At 39.7% G+C, this 19,300-nt stretch overlaps 1 protein-coding gene across 9 annotated transcripts in view; it reads right to left on the bottom strand.

Annotated features, from left to right (window-relative positions):
- CFAP61 (cilia and flagella associated protein 61) overlaps positions 1 to 19,300 on the bottom strand; it is a 285,236-nt gene that overhangs the window by 236,123 nt on the left and 29,813 nt on the right. For all 9 annotated transcript variants that reach the window (XM_019826885.3, XM_019826881.3, XM_019826883.3 and 6 more), the window contains one exon: positions 12,149 to 12,281. In XM_019826885.3, coding sequence (XP_019682444.3) covers positions 12,149 to 12,281 — 133 coding nt within the window. The remainder of the gene's footprint in view (positions 1 to 12,148; positions 12,282 to 19,300) is intronic.

Genomic DNA, 19,300 nt, shown 5'->3' with positions numbered 1-19,300 from the left:
GATGGCTGGTGAGGACCACAGAAAAGCAGTCATATCTGTGGCCAGAGAGAGACGACAAACTTGAGCTGCTACCTTTGGCAAAGTAAAAGAAAGACTGTCAGCACTCAAGCCTGGTACTTTGCAAGATCCAGAAAATGCATACAAACTTAAGAAATGTGCCACAAAAGGGAGCAAGATGGGTGGAGCAGATGTATCCATAGAAGATCTAAGAACCCCTCAGGATCTCTAGCAGGGCTGACAGAGGTATGTCTCCTCTGAAGAAAGCAAACACTGGAAGAGGTAACCACTACTTCAAATGTGAAAACAGTAATGCAAAACTCCAAGAAACATGAGAAAATAAAGAAAGTGACATCACCAAAGGATCACAATAATTTTCCTGAACCAAACTCAAAGACATGGAGGTCTCTACCTTACCAGATAAAGAATTCAAAATAGCTGTTTTAAGGAAACTCAAAGAGCAGCAAAAAAAGAAAACAAAACACAAAAAGAGAATTCAATGAAGTCAGGAAAATGATACACAAACAAAATAAGAAGTTTAACAAAGAGACAGAAATCATAGAAAAGAACCAAACAAACTCTAGAGCTGGAGAATGAAACAAAGAAAAGAACAATATGCAACAGAGATCATCAGCACCAGACTTGGTGAAGGAGAGGAAAGAACCCATGAGATTGAAGACAGGATCTCTGAAATTATCAGTTCAGAGAAAAACAAGGAAAAAAGAATGAAAGAAAAAAGGAAAGCCTATATAATCTGTAGGATATCATTAAAGGGACCAATTGGCAAATCACTTCAGTTCTAGAAGGAGAAAGAGGGAGAGGGGACAGAAAGATTTTTTAAGAAGTGATGGCTGAAAACATGCCAAATTTGAGTAAAGATTTGGATATCCATAACAAACCTCTCAAAAATCAAAGAAAAAGATGTAGCAAGAGATAAAAAGCTTATGACTTACAAGGAAACCCCCATAAAGCTACCAGAGGACTTCTTAGCAGAAGCCTTACAGCCAGGGGAGAGGGAGATGATATATTAAAAGTGCTGAAAGAAAAAAAAAAAAAAACTGCCAACCAGAATACTTTACCTTCAAAGCTGTCCTTCAGAAATGAAGGCTAAAAGGAGACTTATTCAGATGGACAAAACATGAGGGAGTTCACCACTAGACCTGTTTTATAACAATACTGAAAGGAGTTCTTCAAAGCTGAAACGAACACGAATTAGTTGCATGAAACCATATGGAAATAAACAACACACTGGTAAAAGTAAGTATGTTGTCAAATTCAGAATACTCATACTGTAATATAGTGGAATGTGAACCATTTAACTCCAGTAAAAAGGTTAAAGGAGAAAGTATTAAAACTAACTATAGCTCTAATAATTTATTAACGAATATACAATATACACACATACAGCTGGCAAACAGACACATGAAAAGATGTCCAACCTCACTAGTCATCAGGGAACAGCAAATCAAAACCACAGTGAACTATCACTTTATACCTGTCAGAATGGCTAGAATCAAAAAGGCAAGTAAAAATAGGGGGACAAAACAGAAGAGACTCATAAATATGGAGAACAAACTGAGGGTTACTGGAGGGGTTGCGGGAGGGGGGGATGGGCTAAATGGGTAAGGGGCATTAAGGAATCTACTCCTGAAATCATTGTTGCACCATATGCTAATTTGGATGTAAATTTAAAAAAATAAAAAATTAAAATTAAAAAAAAAAGAAGAAATAACAAGTGTCAGTGAGGATGTGGAGAAAAAGGAGCCCTCGTGCACTGTTGACAGAAGTGCAGATTGGTACAGCCACCAAGGAAAACAGTACGGAGGTTCCTCAAAAAATGAAAAACAGAAATACCATATGATCCAGTAATTCCACTACTGGGCATTTACCCAGAGAAAATGAAAACACTAATTCAAAAAGATGTATGCATCACTACGTTTATTACAGCATTATTTATAACAGCCAAGGTATGGAAGAAACCTGAGTGTCCATCAATAGACAAATGGATAAAGAATATATGGTATATATATATACAATGGAATATTACTCCGCCATAAAAAAGAATGAGATCTTGCCATTTGTGACATGGATGAAACTAGAGATTATATTATGCTAAGTGAAATAAGTCAGACAGACAAAGATAAATATTGTACAATTTCACTTAAATGTGGAATCTAAAAAACAAGATAAATGAATAAACAAAAAGCAAAAACAGACTCATAAATACAGACAACAAACTGATGGTTGCCAGAGTGGGGGTAATGAACAAAATGGGTGAAGGGGAGTGGAGGTACAGGCTTCCAGTTATGGAATGATTTAGACATAGGGATAAAAGGTACAGCCAGGGAATATATAGTCAATGGTATTATGATAGCATAGTATGGTGACAGATGATAACTACACTTGCTGTCACCATAGCATAACATACAGACTTGTCCAATCATTATGTTGCACACTTGAAACTAATGTAACGTGTGTCAACTATACTTCAATTAAAAAAAATGAGTACACAATGTAAAAAGAGGTAAGCTGTGATATCAAAAACATAAAGTGGGGGAGTTAAAGGGTAAAGTGTTACATATGATCAAAGTTAAGTTGTTAATAATGTAAAATATACTGCTAGAGCCAGGAGGCATTTTAGGTAAGTCTCATGGTAACCACAAAGCAAAAACCTGTGGTAGATTCACAAAAGACAAACAAAAGGGAATCTAAGTGTATCACTACAAAAATTCATCAACTTATAAAGGAAGACAGCAAGAGAGAAAGAAAGGAACAAGGATACTACAAAAAAAAAAAAAAGCCAGAAAATAGTCAAGAAGATGCATCAGTAAGTCCTTAAGCTATCAATAATTACTCGAAATATAAATGAATTGTAGTCTCCAATCAAAAGACATAAAGTGGTTGAATGAATAAGAAAGACTCAACTACATGCTGCCTAAAAGAGACTCACTTCAGCTTTAAGAAAACATTCAGGCTCAAAGTGAAAAGAAGGAAAAAGATATTCCATGCAAGTGGAAACCAAGAGAGACCAGGGGTAGCTATACTTACACCAAACAAAAAGACTTTATGCCAAAAAAGAGTAACGAGAGACCAAGAAGGTCATTATATAAATGATAAAGGGGTCAATTTATCAAGAAGATATAACAATCATACATATATAAAAATTCAACATCAGACCACCTAAACATATTACGCGAATACTAAAAGATAAGAAGGGGAAAATAGGTGACAATAATAACAGTAGGGGACTTCAACACCCCCACTTTCAAAAATGGATGGAACATCCAGACAGAAAATCTACAAGGAAATGTTGGACTTAAACAATACTTTAGCCCAATGGACCTAACAGACATGCACAGAACATGCCATCCAACAGCAGCAGAATATACATTCTTCTCCAGCACACACAGAACATTCTTCAGGATTGATGATCATAAGTTAGTTCACAAAACAAGTCTTAGCACATTTAAGAAGACTGAAATCATACCAAGTATCTTTTCTGACCACATGTTATAAAACTAAAAGTCCGTAGCATTTTGGACAATTCACAAATAAATAGAAATAAAAAAACAAAACGAAACATTCCTTAACAACCATGTAGTTGTTCCAAAGAACAAGTTAAAAAGGAAATAAAAAATATCTTCAAACAAACAAAAATGGAAAGACAATATACCAAAACCTATCGGATGTTGAAAAAGCCATTCTAGGAGGTAGATTTATAGCAATAAATGGCTATATCAAGAAAAAAAGATTGCTAATAAACAATTAAATTTATACCTCAAGGAACTTGGAAAAGGAGATCAAATTAAGTCCAAAGTTAGTAGAAGGTAGGAAATACAAAGATCAAGCAGAAATAAATGAAATAGGCTAGAAAACAGTAGAAAATTTCAATGAAACTAAGAGTTGATTTTTGAAAAGTTAAACAAAATTGACAAACCTTCAGCTAGACTAAGAAAAAAAAAGAGGACTCAAAGTCAGAAATGAGGGGCACGTAGGTGGCTCAGTTTGTTAAGTGTCCTACTCTTGATTTCAGCTCAGCTCATGATCTCACAGTTCATGGGTTTGAGCCCCACATCAGACTCTGCACTGACAGTATGGATCCTGCTTGGGATTCTCTCTTTCTCTCCCTCTCTTCCTGCCCCCTTTCCACCTGTGTGCACATGTGCACTCTCTCTCTATAAATAAATAAACAAACAAACAAACATTAAGGAAAACAGAAATGAAACAGGAGACATTACAACTGGTAACAAAGAAATAAAAAGGATCATAAGGATTACTATGAACAATTGTGTGGCAACAAATTGGACAACCTAGAATAAATGGATAAATTCTTAGAAACATACAACTTACCTAGACTGAATCATGAAGAAATAGAAAATATGAACAGACCAATAACAAGAGATTGAATCAGCAATCAAAAACCTCCTGACAAAGAAAAGCCCCAGACCAAATGGTTTCACTGGTAAATTCTACCAAATATTTAAAGAAGAATTGACACTGATCCTTCTCAAGCTTTTCCAAAAAATTAAGATGAGGGAATACTCCCAAACTCATTTTATGAACCAAACATTACCCTTAGACCATAGCCAGGTAAGGACATTACAAGAAAAGAAAACTATAGACCAATATCCCTGATGAATACACATAGGAAATTCTCAACAAAATATTAGGAAACTGGATTCAACAGCACATTAAAAGGAACATACACCATGATCAAGCAGGACTTATTCCTGTGAGGCAAGGATGGTTCAACATACACAAATCAGTAATTGTGATACACCACACTAATAGAAAAATAAAAATCATATGATCATCTCAATAGATGCAGAGAAAGCATCTGACAAAATATCACACCCCTTCATGATAAGAATGCTCAATAAATAGAATACAGTAGAAAAATGTTTCAATTAAATAAAGGCCATTTATGACAAGCCCATAACTAATATCATACTCAACAGTGAATGGTTAAAAGCTTTTCCTTGAAGATCAGGCACAGGACAAGGGTGCCACTCCTATTCAACATAAAACTGGAAGTCCTTGCCAGAGAAATCAAGCAAGAAAAAGAAATAAAAGGCATGTAAATTAGAAAGGAAGTAGTAAAACCATATGTTTGAAAATGATATGATCTTATATAGAGAAAATCCTAAAGACTCCACCAAAAAAACCGTTAGAACTGATAAACAAATGCAGGAAAGTTGCAGGATACAAAACCAATGTACAGAAATCAGTTGCATTTCTATACACTAACAATAATATACCTGAAAAAAAAAAGAAAATAAACCCATTTGCAATAGTATTAGAATTAATGTTGTTAAAATGTCCATACTACACAAAGCCATCTCTAGATTCAGTGCAATCCCTATCAAAATTCCAATGGCACTTTTCACAGAAATAGAACAAACAGTCCTAAAATGTATATTGAACCACAAAAGACACCGAATAGCCAGAGCAATCCTGAGAAAGAAGAACAAAGCTGGAGGCATCACACTTTCTGATTTCAAATCATATTACAAAGCTGTAATAATCAAAACAGTATGATACCAGGATAAAAACAGACACAAAAGCAAGTGGAACAGAATCAAGAGCCCAGAAATAAACACCTGCATATACAGGCAACTAATATTTAATAAGGGAGCCAAGAGTACTCAATGCAGAAATGATTGTCTCTTCAACAAACACTGTTGGGAAAACTGGTATCTACATGCAGAAGAGTGAAACTGGACCCCTATCTCAGACCACTCCCAATGTATCAAATACTTAAACATAACACCTGAAACTGTATAACTCCTAGAAGAAAACATAGGGAAGAAGCTCCTTGACACTGTTCTTGGCAACAATTTTTTGGATATGACATCAAAATCACTAATAAAAACAAATATTAATAAGCAATAAAAACAAAAATTAGTAAGAAAGACTATACCAAACTAAAAAGCTTATGCACAGCAAAAGGAACAATCAACACAATAAAAAGGTGATCTACACAATGGGAGAAAGTATTTTATTTTTTTTTATTTTTTTTTAACGTTTATTTATTTTTGAGACAGAGACAGAGCATGAACGGGGGAGGGTCAGAGAGAGAGGGAGACACAGAATCCGAAGCAGGCTCCAGGCTCTGAGCTGTCAGCACAGAGCCTGACGCGGGGCTCGAACTCACGGACCGTGAGATCATGACCTGAGCCGAAGTCGGAGGCTTCACCGACTGAGCCACCCAGGAACCCCTGGGAGAAAGTATTTTAAATCATATACTGGAATATCAGATAAGAGGTTAATATCCAAAATACATAAGGAACTCATACAACTCAACAGGGGAAAAATGACCCAATTTAAAAATGGACAGAGAACCTAAATAGACATTTATTCCAAAGAATACATACAAATGGCCAACAGGTACATGAAAAGAGGCTCAACCTCACTAATCATCAGGAGATGAAAGTCAAAACCACAATGAGATACCCCTTACACCTATTAGGAAGGCTATCATCAAAAAGACAAGAGATAGCAGGCATTGGCAAGAATTGTGGAGAAAAAGTAACCCTCCTGGACCACCTGGCTGGCTCAGTAGGTAGAGTATGTGACTTGATCTCAAGGGTTGTGAGCTCAAGCCCTATGTTGGGTGCAGAGGTCACTTAAAAACAAAATCTTTAAAAAAAAATGTAATCCCCATGCACTGTTGGTGGCAATGTAAATTGCTACAGCCAGTATGGAAAACAGTATGCAGGTTTCTCAAAAAAGTAAAAATAGAATTGCCATATGACCTAGCAATCCCACTTTTGGGGGTATATCCAAAGGAAACAAAAACAGGATCTTGAACAGATATCTGCACTCCCATGTTCATTGTAGCATTATTCACAATAGCCAAAATATGGAAACAACTTAAGTTTCCTTCAACAGATGAATGAATTTTAAAATGTGGTATATATGCATACAATGGAATATTATTTGGCCACAAGAAAGTAGGAAACCCTGCCATTTGCAACAACATGGGTGGACCGTGAAGGTATTATGCTAAGCCAAGTCAGAGAAAGGCAAATATTACACGATATCACTTAATATGGAATCTAGGGGCACCTGGGTGGCTTGGTCGGTTAGGTGTCCGACTTCAGCTCAGGTCATGATCTCGCGGTCCGTGAGTTTGAGCCCCGCGTCAGGCTCTGGGCTGATGGCTCAGAGCCTGGAGCCTGTTTCAGATTCTGTGTCTCCCTCTCTCTCTGCCCCTCCCCTGTTCATGCTCTGTCTCTCTCTGTCTCAAAAATGAATAAACATTAAAAAAAAATATGGAATCTAAAAAAGGAGAACACATAAAAACGGTAGAACTGTGGTTACCAGGGGTTAGGTGGTAAGTGAAATGGAAAGAAGTCGGTCAAAGGGCACAAAATTTCCAGTTATAAGATAAATAAGTTCTAGGGATCTAATGGACAGCATGGTGATTATAATTAACAATATTGTATTATATACTTGAAAGTTGCTAAAAGAGTGGATCTTAAACATTTTCACCACAAGAAAGTACTGGTAATTATGTGACAATAAGGAGGTGTTAGCTAATGCTATGGTGGCAACTGTTTTGCAGTATATAAGTGTATCAACTCGACATGGTGTACATCTTTTTTTTTTTTAATGTTTATTTATTTTTGAGAGAGAGAGGTCACACACACATGCCACGGAGGGGCAGAGAGAGTGGGGCGGGAGGGTGGGGGGGACGGAAGATCCAAAGCGGGCTCTGTGCTGACAGCAGAGAGCCTGATATGAGGTTCTAATTCATGAACTGTGAGATCATGACCTGAGCTGAAGTCGGATGCTTAACTGACTAAGCCACCCAGGTGCCCCAAAATGGTATACATCTTAAACTTACACAGTGGTATATGTCAATTATATCTCAATAAAGCTGGAACAAATAAATAAAAACCTCCAAAAAACAAAGCCCTGACTAAACTTGGTTTGTCCATTTTGGTCATTCAAAGACCTGATTGGGGTCTGCGTGAATCATTACTTCTCAGTAGTTTGTTCTCATCATGTAAAGACGTAGTTTTCAAAATGGTGCTGCTGTGCCCAAATATTCCCTGACTCTTCCTTTTTCCATTAGCCTGAAGCTATAGGTTGAATGAAAATAAAGAAAAGCAAGTTCTTAAAGGAAAATGCAAAAAACTAAAAATGGAAAAAAAAAAAAAAACCTTTTCAATGGGGAAGAAATAAATATTAGGGACTACTACCTCAGAATCTAACTTTAGGGCCAGTTCTCACCTTAAAAAACTAATGCCTTTATCTCTCAAAGGTCATCCTGTTTTCCATCATGTAGATAAATGTTTCACCACCTTGACTGCACACTGGAACCATATGGGGAGCTTTTTAGAAAGACCCCAAAAGATTGGTCTACTTTGTCTAAGTACATGGTAGCATCAGGATTTTTAATTGAGATATAATTCACCTACCATAAAAATAAACTTTAAATGAGTATATATATTTGGTAGCTTTTAGTATATTCACAAATGTGCACACCTTCACCCACTAATTCCAAAACATTTTCATCTCCTGTACCCCTGCAAAAAAACCCATACCCTTTATTAGTTATTCCCCATCCACCTCTTTCTCCAGCCACTAATCTAGTTTCTGTCTCTAGGGACTTGCTTATTCTAGGCTTTCATATAAATGGAATCATATAATAGTGCTCTTTGATGTCTGGCTGCTTTCACCTAGTGTAATGTTTTCAAGGTTCAAACATGTTATAGCATGCATCAGTACTTCATTCCCTTTGATTTCCTAATAATATTCCATTGTATGGCTGTACCACCTTTTGTCTGTTTATTCATTCATCAACAAGCAAATGGACATTTGGGTTGTTTCCACTTTTTTGGTTATTAGGCATAATGCTGCTATGAATGGTCATGTACCTGTTTTTGTGTGGACATGTATTTTCAGTTCTAGGAGTGGAACTGCTGGGTCAAATGGTAATTCTATGTTTAACTTTTTGAGAAAATGCCAGATTATTTTCCGAAGTGGCCACACTATTTTATAATGCCACCAGCAATGTATGAGATGGCACCTTCTCCACATCCTCACCAACACTTATTATTGTCCTTCTCTTTTATTATAACCATCCCAGCAAGTGTGAAACGGTATCTCATTGTGGTTTTGATTTGTAGTTTCCTAATGACTGTCATTTCATGAGCTTATTGGCCATTTGTATATCTTTGTTGGAGAAATGGCTATTCAAATCCTTTGCCCACATTTTATTTGGATTATTTGTCTCTTTATTGCCATATGAGTTCTTTATATATTCTGGATATAAGTTTATTGCCATGTGGACAGTCTAAAAGCATCCCCATCAGGATCACCTGATTCTGATCAGGTGATGTTCATACAAACTGAGCTTGAGAACTACTGATGTAGAAACAAGCTCCAACAGATCATGTTATCAGAATAAAAGAATTTTTGATTCCAAGTTTTCCAAGAAAAGTAATATTCTTTAAATAGCTCTTAAGTTTTGTCAAATAGAGAAATTAATGTATGAAGAATCCCTGAACGATCATCCTAGAAGTAAAACTGCTAAATTCTCACCTTCAAACGCTTTTCCATAAACTGGCCACTTGAAAAAAAAGCTAATTTGTTGTCATCTTTGCCTGAACGTTGGGATTCTATGAATGAAATATTCAGTTATAGAGCTGGACATGAAAGGGTTTTATTCATGTCTGCTAATTATGATATGCAAAAGAGAACACAAAAATTCATTCAAACTAAGATTATCTCGTTGTCAAAAGCAATCTTCAGTCCAAGCTTACATAAACCACGTTTACAGGCCTTTACAAAAATTGTCCTCTAGATTTCTCATGCGATACAAAGGGAACATTTTAGCTCACATTTGAATTGCTTTCTTTTCTTGATTCCTAAAACTAGCAACAGAAGCCTGACCCTGTGAGATCCCTGTACACAAGTCAATAATGAGACATTTGCAGGGGAGCTCCATTCCTTTAAAACAGACTTCCCAAACATGGTCCCTAAACCAGCAGCATCAATATCACCCATGAACTAGTGAGATGTACACATTCCCAGGCCCATCCCGAACCTACTAGATCATGTTGAGCGTGGGTCCCAGTAATCTGTGTTCTAATCACCCCAAGAGTTATTTCAATGCATGCTCAAGCTTGAGTACTTACTTCTTTAGAATACTTTCCTCACATTTCTTATACACACATATAGCGGCTACCATTGGTTACAACCCTATCCTTCCTAAAGCTGAACAGCCACCACACACTCCCTAATTACCCTGAGGCACTAAGAGTCCCAATTTTGTTGTGTCAATTTCTCCACAGCACAGAGCAGACCCCATGAATATCCCAATTTCAGCACTTTCAACTCCTAAGAATGTCCAAAGCTTGAGATGGAGTGGCATGAGGTAGAAAGCTATCACAATATTTTTGGCTTTAGGAAGGCCTAAATGTTTCAATATTTTTCAGGAAGGCCTATTTTCAACAGGCTCGCACCAACATGAAGGCCTAAAGATACCTCAATACACTTAATGTTTCGCTATCAGAACTAGGATTTGAATCCTAATTATCAAATCTTGTGGGGGCAGGTTCAGAGAAGGAAGCCACAACTAGCTAAATTTCTGTAAGGGCAGAATGTCCCTCCACGAATGCCTCCAGCAGTAGGGCAAGGATGAGGGACAATCTCACAAGGTGCAGGGTTGCTCACGGCAGCTGCCCCAGGCACCAGGTCAGCCTGCTCTCCGCTTTGAGCTGAGACGTGCTAAAGCTAGCTATCTTGCCAGCTCTCTTCTGTGTCTCTTCTCCTCACTTCTGTTGGGTGTAGACTTCAGGGTCTACAGCTGGCAAACCACAGGGGGTGGGTTCCATCTTCCTTTACTCCCATTCCTACCTCCCGTCTCAGTAAAGCCTTCCAGGATGGATGCTATGGAATTTGTGGAGCATGTTCTGAATCAGTGGTCACCACTGACGTGCTCACAGGGCCAGGCTGGTACAATGGTGTTGTCTACAGCAGCTGCTCCAAAGCTGCTCCAAAGCTCCATCTCACTGGGGACCTGCAGAAGAGCAGGCCCAACAGCAGGCCTTCTGATTTTTCCAGAGAAGCTAGAAATTCCAACTGTTATGTACACTTTCTTAATTTGTAAATGCTAGCCACTAATAAAACAAAACTTACTCATCTACAACCTAAATCAAATCATGAGAAAACACTGGACAAATCCAAATTGAGAGATGTTGCACAAAATAACTGATGTGTGCTCTTCAAAACTGTCACTGTCATGAAAAACAAAGGCAAACTAGAGAGTTCCAGATTACAAGAGACCGAAGACACGGGACACCTGAATGCAAAAAATGATGTGGATTTACTTCTGCTCTAAAGGACTGTCCGTAAAATCTGAATAAGGTCTGTAGATTAGATAATAGGAGTACAGGAATCATGTTCAATACTGACCTCTGTACTACAGTTACATAAGAGAACATTCTTGTTTTTAGGAAATAACCACGAAAGTATTTAGTGGTAAAGGGGCATTACATCCACAACTTATTTTTAAAAGTTTCAGAAAAACATAAATGTAAAGAGTTCTTAAATAATATATATGTATAATATTTATATTTTTATATAATTATATTTATAATATAAGTAATATAAATATATGTTTATATATTAAAAGACAGAAATACATAGAAAAAGCAAGCAAAGAGAATGATAAAGCAAATGTGGTAAAATGTTACCATTTAGGGAACTTGGGTGCTTACAAGTTTTCTGTAAGTGTGAAATTTTGCTAAAACAAAAAGTTAAAAAAAATATTACTTTCCAAGTCAAACAAAATCCATGTGTCAGCAGGATGCTGGTCTGTGATCTCTGGCCTCTGGGATCTTGGGGTCTCAGAAATCCCCCTCAGACACCCTCAAGAATCTCTCCCTTTCACCCTAACTCCCATCTCTACCTTCAGGAGCAGGGCAAAGAACCCACAGCAGCCTGACATCTGGAAGCATCTCACAAAAACCTAAAACTAAAGCTAGGTCACACTGGGAAGGAGGGTGATGTCACAGCTCAGAAGCGAGCCTGGCCTTGGAAGCAGGGAGGGGATGGCAGCTGTAGGGGTGTGGGGCAAAATGTGCTTATTTCTCTCATTTCTCTTACTAAGCGTAACCCAGGCAGATAAATCACCAACCTCACACACAACAGCATGATTCTCTTCATCTTGGGCCTCAATTAGTTCAGCCAGGAAGTACTCGCCATAAGTTTCCTTCAGAATGGTGTCATGGCGCAAAAATATCGGCATGAGATCATCATGATCTTCTACCCTGTTTAATGCAAAGGCTTAATTAATTTCAGTGTTCCTTCCTTCAGCTGAGCACCTACTCTGTGCCAGACCGTGTTCTAAATGCCAGGGACACAGCAACATGCTCATGACATGAACTTGCATTCTTACAGGAGAAAGAGAATGAAACTATAGCAAATACAACACTTCAAAGATTTCAAACAGTGGTAAGTGCTCTGGGAGGGAGAGTGACAAGATCAAGTGGTCAGGGAAGACCTCTCCAAGGAGGGACATCTGAGCTGAGACCTGGATAAAGAAAAGGGAAGAGAGCTATGTCAAGAGACCTGAGGGTGGAAAATTCCAGTCAGAGGGAACACAGCATAGTTGGGTATGGAATGTGGGGCATCATTTGTTCTGAGACAAAGGACAAAAAGCTAGGAACAGCATTTCCTAAATGTGTTCCAAAGGACACTACTTCTATGACATTGTCCCTAGCATCCCCTTCTTCCTCCCAAAAGAATTCAACTGTCTAAAGACAATTTCCTAGTATAGGTGCCCTCTGGAGTGTCACAGTTATATATTAGAGACTGAGAAGTACTAGAATAAATATGAATATTTAACCTTGTTTATGCATTTACCCAACATGGACCCATGGTACCCTTTACGCTTATCAATGGGGAACAGAAACCATGGTACTCACCAGCCCTTCTGACACAGAGGAAGTTCCAGCAGCTCCCCCGCCATTTGGCAGGGTTCTAGGGCTGGTTCCTTTATATTCTAGTTGCCCTTAAAAAATTTTTTTTTAATGTTTATTTTTGAGAGAGAGAGACTCAAGTGGGGGAGTGGCAGAAAGAGGGAGACACAGAATCCGAAGCAGGTTCCAGGCTCTGAGCTGTCAGCACAGAGCCTGACATGGGGCTTGAACCCATGGACCACGCGATTATGACCTGAGCTGAAGTCGGATGCTCAACCAACTGAGCCACCCAGGCACCCCCCTCTAGTTGCCCTTTTAAATCGAGGCTTTTTTTCAGTGCCCCACAGCAGATGAGTCTGCACACGGTCCCTAGGTAATATCCCTGACCACTGCAGTACACAGCATCCAGGGTGGGGGTTCCCTTCATTCCTGGGTCTCTGCCTCTCTTGCCATTCTTTATGCGGTCACTCTGTCCTCTGTTATGCTGTTTAGAAGCTGTTCAGTCAGTCCTCAGTTCTTCAAGAGGAATTGCTCCAGAACAGGAATTGACTTGGTGTGTCCATGGAGGAGGTGAGTTCAGGTTCTTCCTACGTTGCCATCTTGGACCAGAAGTCTACCCTTTACTCCTGACACATCACTACATTTCCCATAAAGAAGGAAATGCTACTTTAAAAATAATGAAGCTCTGGGGCACCTGGGTGGCTCAGTGGGTTAAGCGTCTGACTTCGGTGCAGGTCACGATCTCACAGCTCATGAGTTCGAGCCCCGCATCGGGCTCTGTGCTGACAGCTCAGAGCCTGGAGCCTGCTTTGGATTCTGTCTCTCCCTCTCTCTGCCCCTCCCCAGCTCACACTCTGTCTCTCTGTCTCTCTCTCAAAAATAAATAAACGTTAAAAAATATTTTTAAAAATAATGAAGCTCTGCTCACCACCTTGGAAACATTCACCTCAGACTTCCCTTGTCAGGACCCTACACAGTGATCGTGACAACCAGCATGGGAGGAGAGGGAAAACCAAGAACCAGGTTTATGGCTGCACAGTGATGCTGGCTCTTAGACTCCATTTTTCTGACATTATCTAACATTCTTTTATTCTTTTTAGTACATTATTGGTTATATTTAGTACTCTATTTTACCTGCCTAGGATGTTCTTATACTTTTTTTTCCTGGTACTTTTCTTATTAAAATGTTCCACATTTGGGTTTTTTTGTTGTTGTTGTTTTTCTGTGCTGTATCTGATTTGGCTACTAAATTTTATCTCTTCTCCCCTTTACTTCATTACTGTGCCATCTTCATCATCCTATTTGATCTTTTAATATGTTCTCTTTGACATTAACAGTAGGTTCATATGAGTGATCTGTATGTATATAAAGCTCAGGGCTTTATCCAGATTATCTCCGTTGGTATACTTCTCATAGCTACCCCAGAAGGTAGGGATTGCCATCTTCACTCTATAGATGGTGGAGAGCAAGGCTCAAAGGGAGGATGAAATGCTTTGCCTGAAATGACAGCAATAGTTGGCAACAGAGCCATGTTATAAACTCAGGTCAGCTTAGACTCTGCCATCACATACTACACTAAGTCACCAATGCACTTCAAAAATTTCCCTTTACTTCGACATTCCTTTTGAAAGTGGGCAGCAAGAAGCATGAGCACAAGCTAAACAGTTGAGAGGAGGCTTTGGCTCAAGGGACAGGGGTCGACACCATGGCTCATCCACCCAGCCCTGCCCCAACTCCCGGATTGGATTCCCCCAATCCTGCAACAGCTCCACTCCCCGCGTCTAAACGCTTTAAACTGGACAGCTCCATGCACTCTGGATGAAAATCCCCACTTTGTTCCAATGATGAAAGCTTTACCTCTGGTGAGCCTCATCTGTTGGAATGTTGTTTTTTCATCAGTAATAAACATCTTGATGGGAGAAATACACACTTGAAAAACTTCATCTCTGCTATATAAAACTCAGAAGTAAGGGGAAAGCTAGCTAACAGACCACGATACAGGAAGGAAAAAACAAAGAGAAGATGAAAACCATCAGGGATTAAACATAACTCCCCAGGTTGACTCTTATTCTTAACCTGTCAGCACTCTCTGGAAGGAGAGACAGCAGAAGGTCCTTATCCAGACAACCAGGATATTTGCTTATTATACTGTCAACCTGGGTGTGATGTCATCACCAACCAACTGTCTCATTCCACATGCCAGCACATCAGAGAGACTCTCTAGTAAGGAGTCTAAAACATGGAGCCAGAACTGAGAAATGTATAGAACTGTTGAGTCACTACATTGCACACCTGAAACTAATATAACACTGTGTGTTCATTGTGTTGGAATTATTAAAATAATGACTAACTAAATAAACACATACACTTAAAATATATTCATGACATGGATCCAGAAACAAACACCAACTGTGTTTTTAGGATGGACTTGACTGTACTCTCACACCATAGCCACTTCACAAGCTGTTTCAGCTCTGCACTAAATTTTTTAAGTAGTCTTTGACTACTTGCCCATCTATTTTTGTGTGTCCACAATCACTTTGAGAGCTACCAGTGGCTGGGTGTGATTGGGTGTACCAAAGCTCCATAATAAATGCATTGAAGGCTCATGGTGCTCTTCTGAAAAGATTGGAGGATAAATGATACAGTGTAGTGGTCAAAGTCTGGGCTGGAAGCCAGAATGCCTAAATCTGGATTTAATAACTGTGACCTCAGGCATATCACTCAAACCCTCATCCCATAGTTTTCTCATCTGTCATAAAGACAGTAAATTTAATGTTGAGATAATAGCATGTGATGTGCTATTATTATTAACATTACTACAACTTAGGTAGGAAGGGTCCATAAGGACAAGCGAAGAATATTTATAATCAATGCATGGAATGGAAGAGGTTATCACTATAGAAGCCTGAATAGCTGTGCTAGTTGCCTATTGTCCCATTCCATCCACTATCACTAATCTGTTTAAAACCCTGCTTTCTTCACCTCACTCCCTTACTCAAAAACTTTTGCTAGCCCCCGCTGTTTCTGGGATGAGGTCAGAGCCCTTTAGCCTCATCTTTAAGGCCTCTTTTCATAATCATCACCAACAATGACACACAAGGTGATCTACTCATTCTCCCTAGAAGGGGACCTCACCATCTTCCCTCCTTCTGCCTCTGTCCCTATCCAGCACTGTGACCCACTCACTTATTCCAAATTCCAGCATCCTTCCACCCCATACCCTCCAGTGGCTCATCATCCCAGCCTCCTTTCCCAGGAACTAATGACGGGATCAAAACTGGATATCTATTGTCCACTTTTGATGTTAATGTCAAAGCAGGGCATGTTTCCAACCAAGGATTATGCTCTTTGGGGACAGAGAGGGAGTTCTGTGCTTCTCCATGACAAAGGTTAGCCAAGATACTCTGAACCTTCTTTTCAACTAGACTTCAACCTTGGCTTGCAAAGACTTGAACAAACACCGACATAGTTTCTCATAGCCCAAGGCCACATCCCTAGGATGACCCCAGTCCCCCTTGAAGTGCCTTTCTGAGAAAGGAAGGCTGCCAAAAGAATTTCCTGTTTGTTCTAGCCAACACCTAAAGGTAGAGCCCCTGTCTCTCAGTCTCTGTGGAAGGGTAGGAGCCTAACTTCAATAAGCTCCAGCTAGCAAACTCAGATGGGTTTCACAAGGAACAAACCCACTTCCTACTTCTTGTCATTTTTCACTTCCTTGACTCTACTGAGACTCCCCTCACCCCCTCTCAATTCTCTAATTTTCTCTTTAATAGGTCCAGTCACCTCTGCACAAACCAAAGTTGAGTTTCAGTTCACACCGTATGCTTTTCCCTATATAATAGTTACTATTCATTAAAATCTGTCTTTAGCACTTTAACCAGAGACTGGCTTTGTTGAACTTTTGGACATTTGCATACCCTGTAGACTGCAGCACAGGTGCAACAGTGATAGGCGACACAGAATAGGTTCCGTACCGTATTCTGGGACCTCATCCAGTATGACACGTGTACACACAGCACCGAGGGGTGCCACTGCTAAGCCCATTTTCCAGGTGAGCAATGTGTGGCCTGAGGGGACTCATGTGGAGAGTGAGACCACAGCCCTAACTGACTGAGACACCTGCCCAGTCACTTCAATACTAAGCCTTGGTTTCTCATCTACTAAGCAGGCAGGGACAAGGACAGCAGGGAGGGTACAATGTAGTGATACAAGGTACACTCTGGTAGACAGTAAGCCCTCAGCACAATCTACTCTGGAGAGACTTCACATGCGGCCCCCATGTCCCACACCACCTGGAAACCCCCACTGGCTGGCTCCCTGCCTCCAAGCACTCAGGACCTCTGCTGAAAGAGCCTGCTAGCACACCCCACTGCATTCCAGAACCCATCTCCCTACTTAACCTGCCAAAGGAGTGCTGCTAACAGAGTGGAGCTTTGCTCTGTAAAGAGAGTCCTGAGTGATACTTGTTTGAAAAAAAATAAAAAAAGATTATAGGAGAGAATAGCCAAGAAATCCATTTTCAAATGCTTTGCCAAAAATAAAACTCCACATTGATATTAAAAGAGGTAACTTGTAAATAATACAAAAATAATTCAATATCCTAGTCACTTAAAGAGAATCGAGGCACCTGTCATATAGAAAATTCTAAGATCAACTGTGTACGATTGGGCTTTTATCTACATAGGATGGACACAAAAATAATACTCCATGGGTACAAAAATCAGAAATAAAGGCTCAGAGAGCCCCAGGGCTGTACACCTATGCATGAGCCCTCTGCAGCCTATGAACAAAGTTATCCCTGATCATACCGCAATACTAATTCTTCTGGGGAAAATAGGAAGAAAATAACCAAATTGTGCAGTTCTAAAGAGTCTCTCACTTCATCTCCTCCCCAAAATGGATAAGGAGGAACTTGTTCTGCTAAATGCATTCCTTGGGGTAATCGATAATTTATGATCTTGCATCAGCCCCAGTGCTAATGATAAAGTATGACATCAGCCTTGCAGAGTCTCAAATGGCATATGACAAAGTCTAGCCCTACAGAAACAAAACACCCCAGCTACCAAAAACAATCCATCCAGTAAAATGCTTAAATTCGAGCACTCTGAGGCAATGAGCACTGTCTGCCTCTGGGAAAATAGGAGAGCCACGACTTCACATGAATTCATTTAGCATGGTACAGCCACATGTCCAGCACCTCTGTGACCCAGAGCATGTCAGGAGCTATGATTATGTAAGGTTATAGTTTATCAACATAAAACACAATGGGAATGACACCATTTTCTGGGTGAAAACCAACATTCTTTTATATCTTCCATTCAGGAAGTGGCTTGGAGGAGGCAACAATATACTTGTTAATGTACTTAGTGTAGAATATTTTATTCTTTTTTTTTTAATCTTTATTTATTTTTGAGAGAGAGACAGAGTGTGAGCAGGGGAGGAGCAGAGAGAAAGGGAGACACAGAATCTGAAGCAGGCTCCAGGCCCTGAGCTGTCAGCACAGAGCCCGACGCGGGGCCTGAACTCACGAACCATGAGATCATGACCTGAGCCGAAGTCAGACACTCAACCGACTGAGCCACTCAGGCGCCCCTAGAATATTTTATTTTAACTAGTTTGGAGGAAACAAAAGGTCCATCCCATAGAGACTGATTGATTGCTCAGGTACCTAAATGTCCACCAGACTCTGAAAAATGTGCCATATGAAAATGGAGTAGCATCCAAAATGCAAGAAAATCAACAGCCTCTCAGGACACATCACTTGGGGTATGGATGTCCTCTAAACCCAAGAGAAGGCAAGGTGGGGGATGACAGGAACCTGGTGGCTCTCTCTGGCTTCCTGGGAGGACAAACTCTAATCATTTCCGCTATGTCAGTTAGCTGGGCTTTCAATGAACATCATGATGCCTAGAACCCACAGAACTTTCCCAGCTGATTGGCATGGTCTCTTGGTGATGGCTAGACCCTCAGATTGTTTCAAAGCTTCAGCATCCAGACCATTCTTCTGCAGTATTACGATCCTAGAGGAAAATCTACAGGCTAGCTTCCTTTGAGTGTGGGAGATTGTTTCTTCGCCCACAAAGAAAGTATTGCAAATTCACAGATGGAAAGTTCACACTTAAGATCTGGAACGGCAGCAGCAGCAGGGCTGAGCCACCTTTCTATTCAGGATATTGGCATGGCTTCTTCTCTCCTGTCTGATGGTATTTTCCATATCCAGAGAGGAGTTGCATTTCATTAGCTAGACTTAAAAATGTACCATTGAAAAAGTGATTCTGATGTTACATTAAATGCCATAAATATTGTATTTCTTCAAACCTGAGAGTATCTGTGCCTATGTTTTAAGAAATCAGTGAATGAAGATTCTC

Source organism: Felis catus, chromosome A3 (genome assembly GCF_018350175.1).
Source record: "Felis catus isolate Fca126 chromosome A3, F.catus_Fca126_mat1.0, whole genome shotgun sequence".
In the NCBI taxonomy this organism is placed as follows: Eukaryota; Metazoa; Chordata; class Mammalia; order Carnivora; family Felidae; genus Felis; species Felis catus.
The sequence above is the reverse complement of the archived record's forward strand: the minus strand, read 5'-3'. Positions and strand labels throughout refer to the sequence as shown.